The following is a 15,891-nucleotide window of genomic DNA, read 5'->3' on the forward strand; positions in this document are numbered from 1 at the left end:
AGGGAGCCAGTGGAGGGACTGAAGGATGGGTGAGATATGGTCAAATTTTCGAGTTCCAGTTAAAAGACGAGCAGCCGCATTTTGAACTAGTTGTAATCGTGACATAAGTGATTTGCTAATACCAGTGTAAAGTGCATTACAATAATCTAAACGACTGGTGATAAAAGCATGGATTAAAATTTCAAAATCATGTAGAGATAAAACCGGTTTTACTTTGACTATTTGCCTCAGCTGAAAAAGCTGTTCTTCACCACTGCACTAATCTGGGCATCAAGTTTTAGCCGACCATAAAATTTGACTCCCAGGTTTGTTACCACAGGGCTAATGTCTCGGGTTATACAACCCAAGTCAACAGAAACCACAGCAGCTGAGTCACTAGGAGCAAATAACAAACACTCAGTTTTGCTCTCATTTAAATACAAAAAATTCATAGCCATCCATGCTTTCACTTCATTCAGACACTCTAAAAGGGTTTTTGAGTGGTTTAGCGGCACATATATTTGGCAGTCATCAGCATAAAAATGGAACGAAACATTGTGACTTCTAAGAATTGACCCAAGAGGCAGCAGGTACACTGAAAAAAGCAGCGGCCCAAGGACAGACCCTTGAGGAACACCGCACGATAGAGGAGCCGAAGAGGAAACAGCATCACTGACCTGAACTGAAAAACTTCTGCCTTCCAAATAGGACATAATCCAGGATAACCCCTTAATGCCCACACAGTTCTCCAGTCGCGACAATAAAGTTTGGTGATCGACTGTATCGAACGCAGCCGTAAGGTCCAATAGCAACTGAGCAACAGTATCACCAGAGTCTGAAGCCAGAAGAATGTCGTTGAAAACCCTCAGCAGAGCTGTCTCAGTGCTGTGGGCTGACTTAAACCCAGACTGGAAAATTTCACATGTCACATGTTTCACATGTGTTTCACATGGCACATGTCTTATACATAAACAAAAATAAATAATAAATTACTATAAATTAAAATGGAATTAAATGTTGTAGTATTACTATAATATATATTATTTTAATTATTTATAATTAATATTATTATTTATAATGACAATGATTATTATTTTAATATTGGAATTATCAAAAAATACATTTCTTATATAATATACTTTAATACAAATGTTTACTGAATATTTTAATACAATTTTCATTAATGTTTCTAAAAATAATTTAACTTTTTTATATGTCATATACAAACAGAAATATAATGTTTTTTATATTTCTTATATATTTTAATTTACTATTCTATAGCCCTTATAAATTGTTCTGTAATATTTATTACATATATTTATAATTATAAATTATAATCATTTAGTATTAAAATGATTAGAAAATACATGGTATTATTTATTATATAAATATTTTTTAATATTTATTAAAAAATGTTTTATTGAATGTTTTTTATTTCTTTTTATTAAATCTTCAAAAATGCTTTTAATAATAATTTAAATATCTAATATTTCTTATACAAATAAAAATATTTATTATTGAATAATTTTACTGGTGATAAAATGTTGTTCTTTCTATTGTAAAAGTATAAAATCCCCATCCAGTCACACGGTGTTCACCTCCACCTCCCTTTAGTGCAAAACCACTGACAGAGATATATCAGCATCCCGTAATACTCTCACCTCACACACACTCGTGCATTCACCCAGACGTCACATGTGGGTATTCGACAAAGTCACCCCATCCCCAAATAAGCAACACAGAAGCGTGTTTTTACGTCAAGGTGATATCTTTCTCCTTTACTTGTAATTGTTATTTTGTACATGGGAGCTCTTTGAAGCTGTGCTAATGAGACAACTTCCATCAAATGGAGAGGAGCTTCACTCGACTGTAATAGACTTCGCGACTCCACTAATTCCCTCCCTCATTAGCATGCATGAGGCTGATGTTCTCTACTGTAATCAGATAATGGAGTTTGTGTTCTTGCTTTATAGCTACGACAACTTAGGTAGGCGAGCGGGCATATTACAAATAAAGAGGAAGATGGCTGAGTTGCGTTCTGAATTGTTTTATATCACATCCAGCAGGGTGACAAATAATCTGTGTGAACTTCGGAAAGAGAAGCGGCGAATTTAAACTCAAATGCATTTTTGTTGTTATCTCCTTGTGAGCGCTGGCACTCATTCCAGAGGCTAGTATCATCTTTTGCAAAATATGATTTGGAAACAGCCATTATCATTTGGACTGGGTGTCAGTCCTGCTGTGCTGTAAACCTCTGGTACCATTGATGTGCGGGACACCCTCTGAGCCAATTACAGAGGGTTTACTTTGCATAGAAGCCACATCAAAGCGGCAAATATACTGTGTTTACACAGACTTTATAATACTACACAGGATTCAGAATTGGAAGAATCACATTCTAGATAGTTGATAATCCAGTCCTGCTAGGCATTGATGAAATGTCTGAATGATTGACATTCCAGAAGTGAAAGTTCATCCAAATAATAAAATTCTCTCATATAATTCTCAGATAGAATTGGTAAATTATGAGGTTTTTTCTTCATTTGAACACAAACAAATAATTGTATATTAAAATGCTATTAGGTCTTATAAGAGACCCAAAATAGTTTAGTCTCGTACATCAGATCACACAAATTCAGCCTGATTTTGGGACGATTTGCATGTTTGTAGGGTTTTGTAGTAATTTAGAAATGTCATTGGACGTCAAAAACTTCAAAAAACGTCAAAAAGTTTTGTCTCAAATAGTTTGCCGTAGTATATGATAATAAACACTGTGCCTGCAATGCTTCACGACGTCCCGACAAAAAGACTAGCATGTTACATTTATCCTAGTCGTTCATGATCCGTTACAGCCAATAGGAGCACAGATGCTTTTCCGTGCGCAGCTTTCAAACGTGGCAAAATGAAAGAGAAACAATGATATTTGTGCTGCTGTGTCCAATTATGTGGTAAAAAAAGGTTTTGAGCCATAATAACAATACTTTAGCCTTTATGATGTTTCCTCAAGCGAATACCACAACAAATTAATAAAAGATAAAAACGCTTTGCAACCCGGTGAGTTCTTGGAGCATTAAACTATTACTGTAAATCATTCATTATGAAGAAACACACTCATTGGTAGCCACTGTTTGTTTATGCTCTTGTTTGTGGAAGTCGCGCATTAGTCACGCCTTTCTCAATGACATTATACAGTGTACACATGGTAAAAGACAAATAAATTATTTGTCAGAAAGCAAAGTATGGTCTGCCATTGTTTCGTGTGCACGACAAAAAAATTATTCAAAATGGCTAAATCTGTGAAAGTGACACCGTAACAGACAAAACAATTGTGAAATCTGGAGAAATTTCCATTTTTAGGTAAGCTGTTCCTCTAATCACACATAACGATTCAAAAAGCGAGGACTCTTATTTTGAGTGACACTACTTGTCAAAAATTCACAAGGAAAAGCAGAACATCTTCGTAGGAAAATAAAGAGACTGCAAGACTGTCCAAAATAACATGTCTCAATCAGCCATACTGTTACACCCACAATACACATGTGTGTGACACAACACTACTTGTGTGGCCCCCTCAAGATCTGCGGTGCAGCACTGTAACTTGCCCTCAAAGATGTCAGTCCCTGCTTTCGGTTTAACTGCCAGCAGGTAGAGTCAAACGTTCTTCTCTTTGGAGGCAATCAGCTTGTCAGTCATTATTGACTGAGTGACTGTCGCGGCAACAAGTGATCCACATCTCAACCCTTTTTCTCACACACACACATACACAGAAATAGCAAAGCTGTCATTCCGTCAGGCCAGGGCTGGAACGCAACATATCGATATGTCATGGCCCTTTCACGGGAGATGTGTCAAAACAAACCGTCACTCACTGCGCTGAAGAGACGCACTGGCAGGAAGGAAGCCACGGAGACCCCAAAGGGCCAACTTCCCACAGAGACCTCCTGTCATATCACAACAGTTAATGATCACAGGCCCAGACAGGTCTCAAACAGCAGAAACAAACAAAAAAAGACAACACGCAAATAATACGCTTCACTCATCTTCATTAAACAAAACAATGCAGGAGGGTATTAGGACCAGAATATGGATTAGCTCACCGAAATGGTGGCTGGGAATAAGTGAACCTCTCTCCAAATTCTTTGACTTCAAAGCTGCTGACATGTTCCGGATTGCTGCTTATTTGCCCACTCTAAAATAGTCCACCCAAAGTCGCTATTCTGACCCATAGAAATGTCTTGGGTATCTCCTGCAATGTCAATGTCAATATAATTTCTTAGAACCCCTTATGAATGCATCACTTATTATTGTCTATTTTGCATCTTTCTTATGTTTATTGTGAGATTCATAAAAAAAAGAAATCTCCGTATAAGTGTTTTCTGTATTGCACACATTTTATTTAGTTTTCTTATTTTACATTCAATATTTTATTATATTAGAAAGTAAAAGCACAGCTCTCTCTGGGAAATTAATTGCGGGGCGCCAGAAAAAATAAACAACATACATTTTCCCAGCAAAGTAACATGTTTTCCTTGCAGATCTTTTTGTGTAATTTTGTAAAGCATCTGTTTCTATTATATAGCAAAATGATTGATTGAATGATTGAACTTCTAATTTATTTGTCCATTTTTCGGAGCATTCTCATATTCTGGTGATACTTTTTAGAAATGAGTTAGTACACAAATAAGCTTCATTGCGCTCTACTGAATCCATCTCTCTTTGTGTTCTCCACGTTCCTCCATTTACAGAAAACATCTCTTGTAAAGTTTTCACCAAACTACAAAGCAAGCGTTGGTTATCGCTATACCATCAGAAAGGGCTGAAATGTGTTGTAATGATGGGGATGACCCTTTCATTTCACTCCATGAGAAGAAAGACGAGAGGAGGAGAAGAAAGCAAACAAATTTAGCAGTTGAATCACCTCTTCGTGGGGTTATGATACTGAAAACTGTAAGCAGTAAACACATTGATAAAACCATTCCTTTAATAACACTTGTTTGTCAAAATGCCACCCAGAGGCAGTTTCCATTATCACACTTTCAACATTTTATGAACGTCTTTAAATACAACCCACGTACGACGCGCTGCCTGAGAGCGAGAGAGGTCTACGCCCGCCCCAACACTCCTGAAATGATTTCACAGAAAAAGGAACGATTGTCTTGAGTTGCAATAACTGTTTTTAACTTCGAAAAAAAACTTTTGTGGTATTTTTCCTTCAATACGATGGCGGAAAGCAAGCGCTGCCATTATGTGGGAATGGCTTCCTTTGCTTCAGTCACTTGATATCAAACTCACATGTAGTTTCATGAGAAACCCCTCAGGGCTTTCTTGAAGGAGGATGTTTATGAGCGCATTGGTCACGCTGAAGAAAGCACTTATGCATAAAAAAAGTCACATCCTTTCAAACTTTGATTTTATTGTCCTTTTTCATGGTTATTATGGGTTTAGCAGTGACACAACTTGAATATATTGTTTCTCCCCCAAACATTTCATTGCTTCCGCAACGTCCAGGCAATCCGACCATTCAGATCCTTTTGGCTATGCCAGGATTTCCAGAATGAGCTTCATGACAGGAGATAAATAGCCAAAGGAGTTCAACATGCTTTTAGCAGTAACTTACATTATATTATCCGCATATTCGCGTATCATAAGTGAACAGTCCTCATTTGTCATGCGGTGACAGGCCCGTAGGCTCCCCAAAGCTAAATGCATTATTAATATGCCTTCCTGCTTGATAGATTCAAGACGGAAAAGCAGAGAAACAAGAGACACAGCGATGTTGAAACACAATGACATTCCGTCACAGATGACAAGGTGGTACAGGTCAAAGAGAAGATCTATGGTTTTAAGTGACACAATTAACTCATGTTCAGATCAATGAAACAAAGCAATATTGAAGGGAAAGTAGAATTCATTCTACTTCAAAAAAAGTGACAGAGAAAAGAATTCAATTTTATTGTTAAGAGGTTGTACCTCGTAGTGCAGGAGATTTCAAGGAATTCACTGTGCTTCATTGAAGTATTAACTTTATGATAACAATGTGACAATATAAACAAACATTGCTGCGCATGTGCGCTTTCATGGACTGCAATTTACTTTGGCTACACAATTGCAAACAACAGAGTGCATGTTATTTGTGATAACAAGCAAAAGAAACCAAGTTTACTTGGCTAAACTTGTCTCTCTTATAATTTGAATTTAGACTGTGATACCAAGCTCAACCTCTATAAGAAGAAATGTCTGAAATTCAGGAGAATTCGTTGCTATCCTTCTAAAACCTTGTGTCCAAATGTTGTTTTTCGAGAAACTTTTCAAATTGTTAAATCTGTGTATTTGACCAGCACTACTTTTTCTTGGTTAGATAATTGACAAACCCACACTCATCAAAATAATTTGAATTTAAATCCAAACCATTCCATGTACCAGTAATTTGAAGTTTAAACTCAACGTATATCCTTCTCAATGGTACTTTTTGTTGTTATACATAAATTATAAACAGACTTACTGCATGTACGTCTAAACACAATGAGCAAATCAGATGAGAGGCATCTCAGTACTGGCATTAGCGCAATTAAAGCCCATTGAATGATGTAGACGTCATGGCCGCAAACAATCCTCTCACACCCTAAGCATATACCACTCTTCAAAACAATGGGAACCCTAAAACTAAAAAATACAAAAACTCTTTTAAACCTCAAAGATAAATGAACATTAAGCATTTTTTTCTTTAATGAAAAACACTTAAAATAACACTACATTTCGAAATTTACTGCCTAAATGCTGTCTTACGCAAAACATGCTGGGAACTGAAAATCCCCCTCAACCAGTCATGTTGAATTAACTTGGTTATATCAAGTAAACTCAACAATAGGTCCAATATTATAGGGTTTTGCGTTCTTCTCAATAATGTTTAGTTGACCAGTCTTGTTAAGCAAGGATGACAGATCTAATTTTTTTGTATAAAAAACATAGTTAACTTACGTTAATTCAGTTACTTGCATTCTTTATGTACTTTGGACAAGGATGGTTTAAGTAGAACGAACAGCAGCGACAGTTCATTTTTTTGAGTGCAATTAAAAACATAAAGGGTGACTAATAACAATGATTTATGGCAAAAAATAAAAATCATGAAATATGGAGGTACGAGGTTTCAGAGAGACAGGGGCAATTTACTTAATCGTATTGATGTCTGGAGAAGTTGTTGAGATAGATATAGTTTGTTATTCTTCATCCATGTCACTCATGAAAAATATGTTTACTCAATGGGTGTTAAAAAGTTGTTGATGACTGACCAAAGCCAAAATGCCTCTATGATATTACAGAAACTCAAACCCTAAAATTTTATGAAAAACCAAACAGAGCAACTCAAACTCAATCCAGTTTTAATCCATTATACCTGATTCAGATTAAAGAAATGTCCCTTCTGAGACCCTGAAACACAATAAGACAGGCAGTTAGGTTAGGCTCGAGAAATGTTTTCACCGCGTAGTCTTTTAAGAAGGAATTGGAGAATAACATTTAAGGTAATGTTTCACAGACGATGAGCCAAGACAACAAACAAGGTGTGTTTTGGGTATGCGGCTCCACTGTTTATACTGGCAACTCCAAACTAATTAACTCATTTCACAACGAAGCCGCTTGCAGCCTTGCCTATTCAAATTCAATTAGAAGTAGAATTACTCAAAATAATCGTAAATAGCAAAACCTCTCCGGTATTTGATTACCTTAACTTGACTCTGAGTGAATTTCCAATTTCTGCCTTAACTGTCCTTCAGTTTACTTTTCCCTTTGTTGAAAAAAAATAAAAGCGGAGGCATTCCAGAGCAGCTGTCACTATTTGTTCTGATGGTGTTTGGAGGAGCTAATGAAAATATGCAAGCTGACTTTTGTCGCAGAGCAAAAACATAGTGCCTAAATAAGAGTATTGTTTCCATTATTTAGGGGCACAAAATGCACACAATATGACACTATACAGGCGTATGCGTATATGGTTTTATATACAGGCAGGGGCGTGTTTTCCATTTTGGGGGACCTAAACGAAGTCAAGACCTGACATTTTTTTTTTATTGCACAGCAGTATTGAGTACATGAAATCAATGAGACATATAAACATAAAAATATTAAATGGATTTATTTTATGTTGAATCACATAATAGCACAAAATTCTCTAAAGTTAGTTATAAGAATAAACCTTCTTGGTTTTGGGTTGAAAAGTGTCCTTTGTCTTATTCAGAACAATACAGAATGCTTTTACTACAGTATAAGAAAGTAAAAGGTGCAATATTCTTCTTTTCTTAGCATTGCTTTGCTATATTCGTAAAATTAGTCTTCAATTTTTTTTTCTTTTTCTTTCTTTCGTTTTTGAGCAAACCTTTTATACGTGCTCTTCATTGTGTATTTCTGAGTGTCTAAATCAAGCGTCAAATAATTTTACTGCTTGAAGCCAGAAGGGGCCCAAGCTTGCGGGGCCCTAGGCATTTCTTTCAGATTTGCGTGGTAGTACATAAAAGTTAAAATAGATATTTCTATGCAACTATTAATATATAACGAGTAATGTCTTTCTATGCCATAGAAACAAATAATGACATCTAATGCTACTTTATCATCATGTTTTCCAAAGCAAAACTGTGCAAAAAATCTGTCTTTCGTGTTAAAGTCAAATAAAAAGAATTTAAAGCATTTTACACGGTATACTAAAAGAAGTTACACATTGTAGGTGCGTGGACGGAAAGCAAATACGTTCCCACGGCACTGGACAGCTCGTGCAGGCTCACGAGCGAGCGTGGGAAAACAAACCAGGGCGTGAGTGCTTCCCTCACAAACCTTAGAGATGGGGTCAGCATCGATGTTCCTGCACCGCTTCTTGTACCTTCTTATTGAACTGGACACAGGGGATACAGGTATTGGCAGCACAGATTGATCGCTCATACTCGGTAGGTAACAAACTTTCCCATCCATTGAGAAAAGTCTCTCCGGAACGAACTTGTGAACGATAGTAGGCATCAGTTATCATGCTAAATTCTCAATTATACACATCTGCAAATTTAGTAAAGGTTTGAACCCGTGTGAAATTCATTTCATGCATGAATGACAAACAACTCTGCTTTTCACAAGCTGTTAGATGCTAATGTCTGTCTTGTGGATTTACAGCGAATTGAATACAGTAGTGAACAGAATAAGCCTACGCTTCTATTCGGCTTTAAAGCCCTCCATGCACAACTCATGCAATGACACATACAAAGTAAAACTTTAATCCTTTGCTTGACCAGGACACACCAAGATCATATGCATTATTATTCGGCATTTAATGCTGACTTATGATTGGATAACCTGTTAAAGATCTTAACAGCAGGTGAATGACAGATTCATTCACATGTGCATTGTGCAGTACCATCATTATTTTTTCCATACTCCTACTATTTCCTTTTTCTCACCATTTTTATAACAGCCGACTTGGTGCCAGTCTTGGTATGTTTCAGGGGTGCAATTTACCATGCCACTCAATGCTTGGGGTCACGTTGTTGTCTCTGAGAAAGTAACTTCAGTTGTTTATCCTTTCAACGCATTTCTATTCCATCACAAGAAAAAATGGGTGCAGATGTGACAGGAAAGGATTCAAATAACAGTTCTAAATTGCTTTAATTTAAAGGCTACTTCTTGTCCACCCAAGCCCCCCCAACCCCCCCCAACCCCCCCCCCCGGATTACCAACTGGTCCCCTGATATGTGTGCCGTTATATTGCCCATTAAACACGCGATCACAGCCCGTCTCTTATCATCGAAGCACATCCACTCTAAGCATGTGTGATTGGGTCCCTCAGGTCAGCAAACACGACTGACTATCATATTTGGTTGCCGTTAACATTAGTCTCTAAGGAAACATGCTGCTGACATCTTTTAAAACGGGCACGTATTTATTGCAAACAATTAACAAGCTATCCATCTTCTTTTGCAAATATACATCTTCTTATGAGGGCGAATTTATATAATTAACAAAAAAGTTAAACTTGAATTGTGTTTATTTTTACGTGAAACTGTGATTTAAAATGACATTTGATTTTTAGACATGAACTGCATCGAGAAAACCAATAGTACTCCTGAAAAGAATCAAATCTGTCATCATTATTTCACTCAAATGTTGTTCAAAACATGCGTTTTTTCTCAGAAAGATTTTTTTTCTGAAATGTGTCAGTGGTCCCTATGATGGAAGTCAATGTGGGCCAGCTTTGTTTGTTTACCAATATTCTTCAATTTTTATTTATTTTTTGTGAAAAAAATTGTCTTGTTAAGAAAATTGTCATACAGATATAGAGTTTTTGGGTGAACTATACCTTTAAAATGCCGCATTTCGAGAGAAGGGGAAGAGAAATATTTTCCCCAGGGACTTCATGGATCATGAACGTGGTTTGTTCCGGTTAACCACTTTAATTAATTAATGATTAATTAGTGTTGATTTAACACCAAATTGATTCTAAATTCGTAAGTGAGGCCCTCTCATTGATTTTATAACTCTTGGCTTTGAACGTGTGTGTGCATGAGTGAGTGAGTGAGTGAGTGAGAGAGAGAGAGAGAGAGAGAGAAAGGCTCAGTTTTCATTTCATTTGATCAATGTTTTAGTTATTTCATTTTAGCATAATTTACGTTTTCCACCCTTATAGAAGCAAACATTTTTCCATCTGTGCATGAAGACACGCACTACATCAGAATCTGCACCAAAATAACACCAACAAAGCTTGAGTTTTATTGTTTTACTCAACTGAACACAGCTACAGTACTTGTAGACAGTAAAATGTGCTATAAATGTGTCATTGCAGCTCCATTTAGCCGTAAATCGTGACCAACATCCGTTTTTGCAGCTTTGGGATATTTATGATGCATCTGTTTGGAAAACTAGTCACGGGATTTGTCTACATTTCTGCAATCTAATATTCAATGATTTTGAGGCCATTTAGGGTCAGTGCTGCTCAAGGTCCAGCAAAACATCAATCAGCAAAGGGTCTTAGTGTCTAGAGGCCTCTTTGATTCTTGGAAGAAGCTTGTGTGTGTGTACCTATGTAATTAAATTCCCTGAAACTTCATTCCGAAACGTAAATTCCGTTTTTTGCATTTAAGAGGATAATATATAAATAAATAACTCGACTCGCAATTAAATTTTACTTCTAAAAAGTTATTTTTATAAGACATGAGAGCGAAATGCAAATTGTGTTTTTAGTCTTGCAATTGTATTTTTTTTAAATCCAGTTATCCCTTTGAGGATGAGTAGCAAAAGTGAGATGACAGCATGCTGGCAGCTATTAGAGTGTCATATCACGAGAGTTTCTCTCTGCTTGGTGACACCCCCTACTGTGATAGAATTAAACTTTTATGAGTAAGTATCTTCTTCAGCTTTTATTTAGGTTATGAGTCACCATAACTGTAATACTCATGTGAGGGAATGACCAAATGCTGTGTCTGAACCATCCCTCTGACTCTCCTCCATCATCCTTCTCCAAGACTTATCTTATCTTATTCTTTGATACCAAATAGAAACGCTGTTGGAACAGAGAGGTTTGCTTCCAAGCATTACAGAGAAAAACGAAACAAAAAAATTAGAAATTGGATTGCTCTTCTCTGCAGATGAAGGATGGAGTGGCGGCCACTAATGTCCTTCGACAGCTAAAAGGGAATTACTGCCAGCTTGAATTTTCTCAAATGTAATGCTGCTGTTGGTTCTGATTTGATGCCCAATACCCTCTTTTCATATTTGCAAGATGCCACTAATTCAATCCAGAATCAACAAACTCAACAACAGCACCGTTATCGCCACGATACTGTCGTGTGCTTATGTCTGCATGCCGCATGATAAATGGATTTACTGTTGACTGATATTCATTATGAAAACAAACTGGTAAATTAATTACTTTTTTGTATATACCTAGACAGATTATATATTAATCCTACATTAGAGATGTCCTGTCAAAAATGTAATCAAATTAACAGCATGTTATGCCAATTAATCACGATTAATCCCATATTAAAGTTTAAAGTCCTCAACTGTAGATAATTTAAAGACATTATTGTGACAAAAGCTTAATACTGAATACACAAGATGTGCCTATTATTGTATAGTATTGTCTATATTGTAATGTTTAATTTACAGCAATCCGTCTAGCAATAGACTTGATACTTTACGTACTAAATCTTTATGTGTAACAAAGTCAAATGATGTAAAACTGACATCTTCCGCAAATCGTTCATGACAGCTCAAATTATAAATCATTATTATAAGCATACACTGTATGGAACTGCAATTGTACAGTTTTATTAGAAAAAAACAATTCTGTCAAATTATAGCAATAGACTGTCAATATACAAATCGGGTGTAAAATAACATAAAACAGGCAATTTTTACAAAATAAATTATGTTATTTCTGCTACTCCAGCTGCTAGAATATTACAGTTTTTAACAGTATTTTTTTACAGTGTACCATAGGGAGTCGGTGAAAGTGGGAAGACTGCTTTTGATTATGTCATTTTTTTGTACTTATCCCAAAAACGTACACATTGCAATACGAGGCTTTCAAAAGGGACACCATCTGCATTATTTTTTTAAAGATTTTGGTTTATAGACAGTTTCAACAGCAACAACATAAAAAAACATTATGCGAACTTAACTTCGAGTAAACCTCTGCAAAGAACTGTTGAGTTGTTTACAATTGATAAAGAATAAAATATTAAATCAAATTAATAGTAATATAAACCGAATATGAAATAAATTGTTACATTATAACAAAACACAGACCGAGAGTTAACCTCAGGCCAGACGCTTGAGGTCCGATGAAACTGTATTTAGACAAATGCAGACTTGTGCGTCATGAGTTATACCAATGTCTTTAACAACTGAATACAGTGAAAATTGAAAAGAGCATGCAAGTTACAGTGCATTTGAAGTGTGATATATAATGTAAATAAGTGGTGGATTTTGTCTGCAGTACATTACGTCAACTGTGAGGAAATCGGTCTGAGATTATAATTTCTAATTGAATGTTTTTTGACAACCAATCAAACAAAAGCGGTTTTAATGAAGTAGGTTCACCAATAAATGTATTAGAAGCTTGCCAAAAACTGTCGGCATTATTGTCTATGATGACAGCTAATTTAGATAACATCCCTAAAAAATCTTTGCTTCCAAGAAGATTGTCAAAAATGTTATCGCCGAGCTCTCTCCTTTGAAGTTAAATAAATATGTTGTTTCCGAAATTGGATTGAATTTAATTAGATCAGCGGATGTCGAGTCGGTTTTAATAATGAGGATTACAAGCCCCCTTCACCACCTACCCACAGAAAGTGGAAAAAATGATCCAAGACCTAAATATTCCTTCCCAGATGTCAGAAGGGGGAGAGAACTCTGACTGAAGAGGACAAAGAGAGGACACAATCTGCTGAGACTCGCACAATTGCCTCAAGAGAGGTATCATAAACTGCAATAACAAATAACAGCCGCGCATGCAGCACACACATGCGCAGATGCAAAAACTCCTCTGCACTAAACCTTGAGGACATAATGCTCAATTTGCAATTAGAAGCGAAAATCGGTAATATAAACAAACATGCGATTCGTCTAACTTTAATGGATGCGTACAGACCACACGGTGCACAGCGGTGGGTAACAGCTCAGTTTATTTTTTTTAGGTCACATGTGCAACGTGTTACAGTATAACAGCGGCTGAATTCATGCAGTGAACTCTGAAGAACGCTGACTTTCCTTTCACTGCACGATTTCACTTAATCAGGAAGCTGAAAGAGATAGAAAGATGGAAATGTGTGAATGATAAAAGTCTTCGCTGACTGGAAAGGACATTAACACAGGATTGTTAAGGGACAATTTCAAAGGGTCATGCACTTGACTTGGTACTATGAGCAGTAGCTAACAAAATTCTCCCTGCTGTACTATATATATTATTTTTTTATAAGCTCATTAGCTCAAATTCTGCCCACGCATATCAAATATTAACAACTTCCCAGATGCAAAGTTATGATACATGCCGTAAATTTATACTTGAAGTCAACACGAAATGGCCCTTGTGACCCACTTTATGTGGGTAATGTTACATAAATGAGAGTGAAACGCAATACTCAACAGGACAAATTGTGTTGGACTTTATTCAAATCACAAAATGTAAACTATTTTCCTCCAGAAAACCCGCCAGTACTCATTGGGTGGCACTTGGCTTTGCTTTAAATGTGAGCCAGATGATGCAAGAAGAAAGCAAATGGAGTCACATTTAAATTCACGTTGACTTTTAATTTGAATGATTTATTCAGGCAGTTCAATTTAACCCTGTAGATGAACACTTCTTACCTGTAAGGATAGCCGTGATATTTTGATCTGAAGATGGAGAGAAGGAAGCTAAAGAAGAACACAACCAAACCAAGCCCAACGAGACAGATAACTGTAAAGAGAGGAAATAAAAAACACATATTGAGCGTTCCTCTCACGATGAGCCCAAAAATGGTTATATTGATCAAACCTAATTAGAATGCAGCTGTGGTCTTTTATAATGGGATTAAGCGGCTGGTGAAAATCTCTTTTCATGAACTTTGATCTGAGAGGTAATCCCTAACAGCCATCTAAAATGAAGCTATTAGTAATGAAGAAACAATAATCGCTACTTAAACGCTTATAAAACACCCCGCATCAGCTGTTTTTTCCCTGAGAGGAGAGAGTGTCCAACATATGATAACCTGATGCATCACATTATAAGGTGACTTTAAAGATTAGTCAATAAAGCATTAAACAGTGTGAGACTGAAACAAAATCACAGTGTCTTATTTTGACCTGAAAGTTCACACAAAAATTGTAAATATTCATGACTTATTCTATTCTGCAGAACACAAAAGAAGATATTTTGACGAATGCTGATAACCAAACAACAATGGAGCCTATTGACTTCCATTGTATGGATGTTAAACCATTTGAGACATTTGTAGTAAAACAGGTTTTCATTGAGCTAAGGGTGAATAAATGATGACAGAGTTTTTATTTTTGTGTGAACTAGCCCTTACAAAAACACTATGCTGTATCATGGTAAAGTTAAAGAATGTAATAAATGGTAACACTGCTGTATTTTGTCATATGGGTGGCTGACAAATAGCGTGCTCGCAATTTTTTAACATCACATTTATAAAGCACAAATTAATATGATATTTCGTATGAATTTACACACAAGTACTTTGTCTTGTAATTGGCTGGTGCTTCTTTAAGATTCCTCCCTATTTTCATCACTTTATTCCATTTCCATTCCATTCACCGTCCTGCGGTGTGACAAATGAGCTTTTACAAGTACAAATATTCCACGTAGTTGCTAAACTAATGAGGTCTAAAAAACGAATGTCTAACAATTATAACCAAATTACTAAAATGTTTTTAAAAATAGTCGAGGATGAAGTACAGCATGATGCACTGCAAGCAGCTCCTACAAGTATGTGTAGCACGGTATTAAAAGGTTCTGTCATCATTTACTCACCCTCTCGACATATCCAACCTGTATGACATTCTTCTACACAACAGACGATATTTTCAAGAATGTCGGTAACCGAATAACGGCGGTTGCCATTGACTACTGTACGGACACAAAACCAATGCAAGTCAATGGGTACTGCCGCTGTTCGTCAACCGACATTGTTGAAAATATCTTCTTTTTTGTTCTGCAGAAGAAAGAAACGACAAGAGTAAATAATGAACTATCCCTTTAACACCGTACACAAATACTTCATAGACATTGTCCGAAAGCACATAATCATGCAAACACCCCCAAGAATGTAATTCCATGGTACTGTGTTGTTAGCAAAAGCTCATGATTCAAGCAAAAGGTGCGTACATGAGAGTCTTTGTGTAACTAGTAAACATATTAAAGCGTGACACGATGGCAGCTGC

The 15,891-nt window shown here is 36.3% G+C and overlaps 1 protein-coding gene across 1 annotated transcript in view; it reads right to left on the minus strand.

Moving 5' to 3' along the window:
- Nucleotides 1-13,559: 13,559 nt before the first annotated feature.
- The window catches only part of LOC130408909 (tumor suppressor candidate 3), a 67,776-nt gene continuing 65,444 nt past the window's right edge, over nt 13,560-15,891 (minus strand). The window contains exons 9-10 of the mRNA XM_056732417.1: nt 14,317-14,407; nt 13,560-13,751 (exon numbers count right to left, since the gene is read on the minus strand). Coding sequence (XP_056588395.1) covers nt 13,736-13,751; nt 14,317-14,407 — 107 coding nt within the window. The 3' untranslated portion in view covers nt 13,560-13,735. The remainder of the gene's footprint in view (nt 13,752-14,316; nt 14,408-15,891) is intronic.

This window comes from Triplophysa dalaica, chromosome 2 (genome assembly GCF_015846415.1).
Source record: "Triplophysa dalaica isolate WHDGS20190420 chromosome 2, ASM1584641v1, whole genome shotgun sequence".
Taxonomy (NCBI): Eukaryota; Metazoa; Chordata; class Actinopteri; order Cypriniformes; family Nemacheilidae; genus Triplophysa; species Triplophysa dalaica.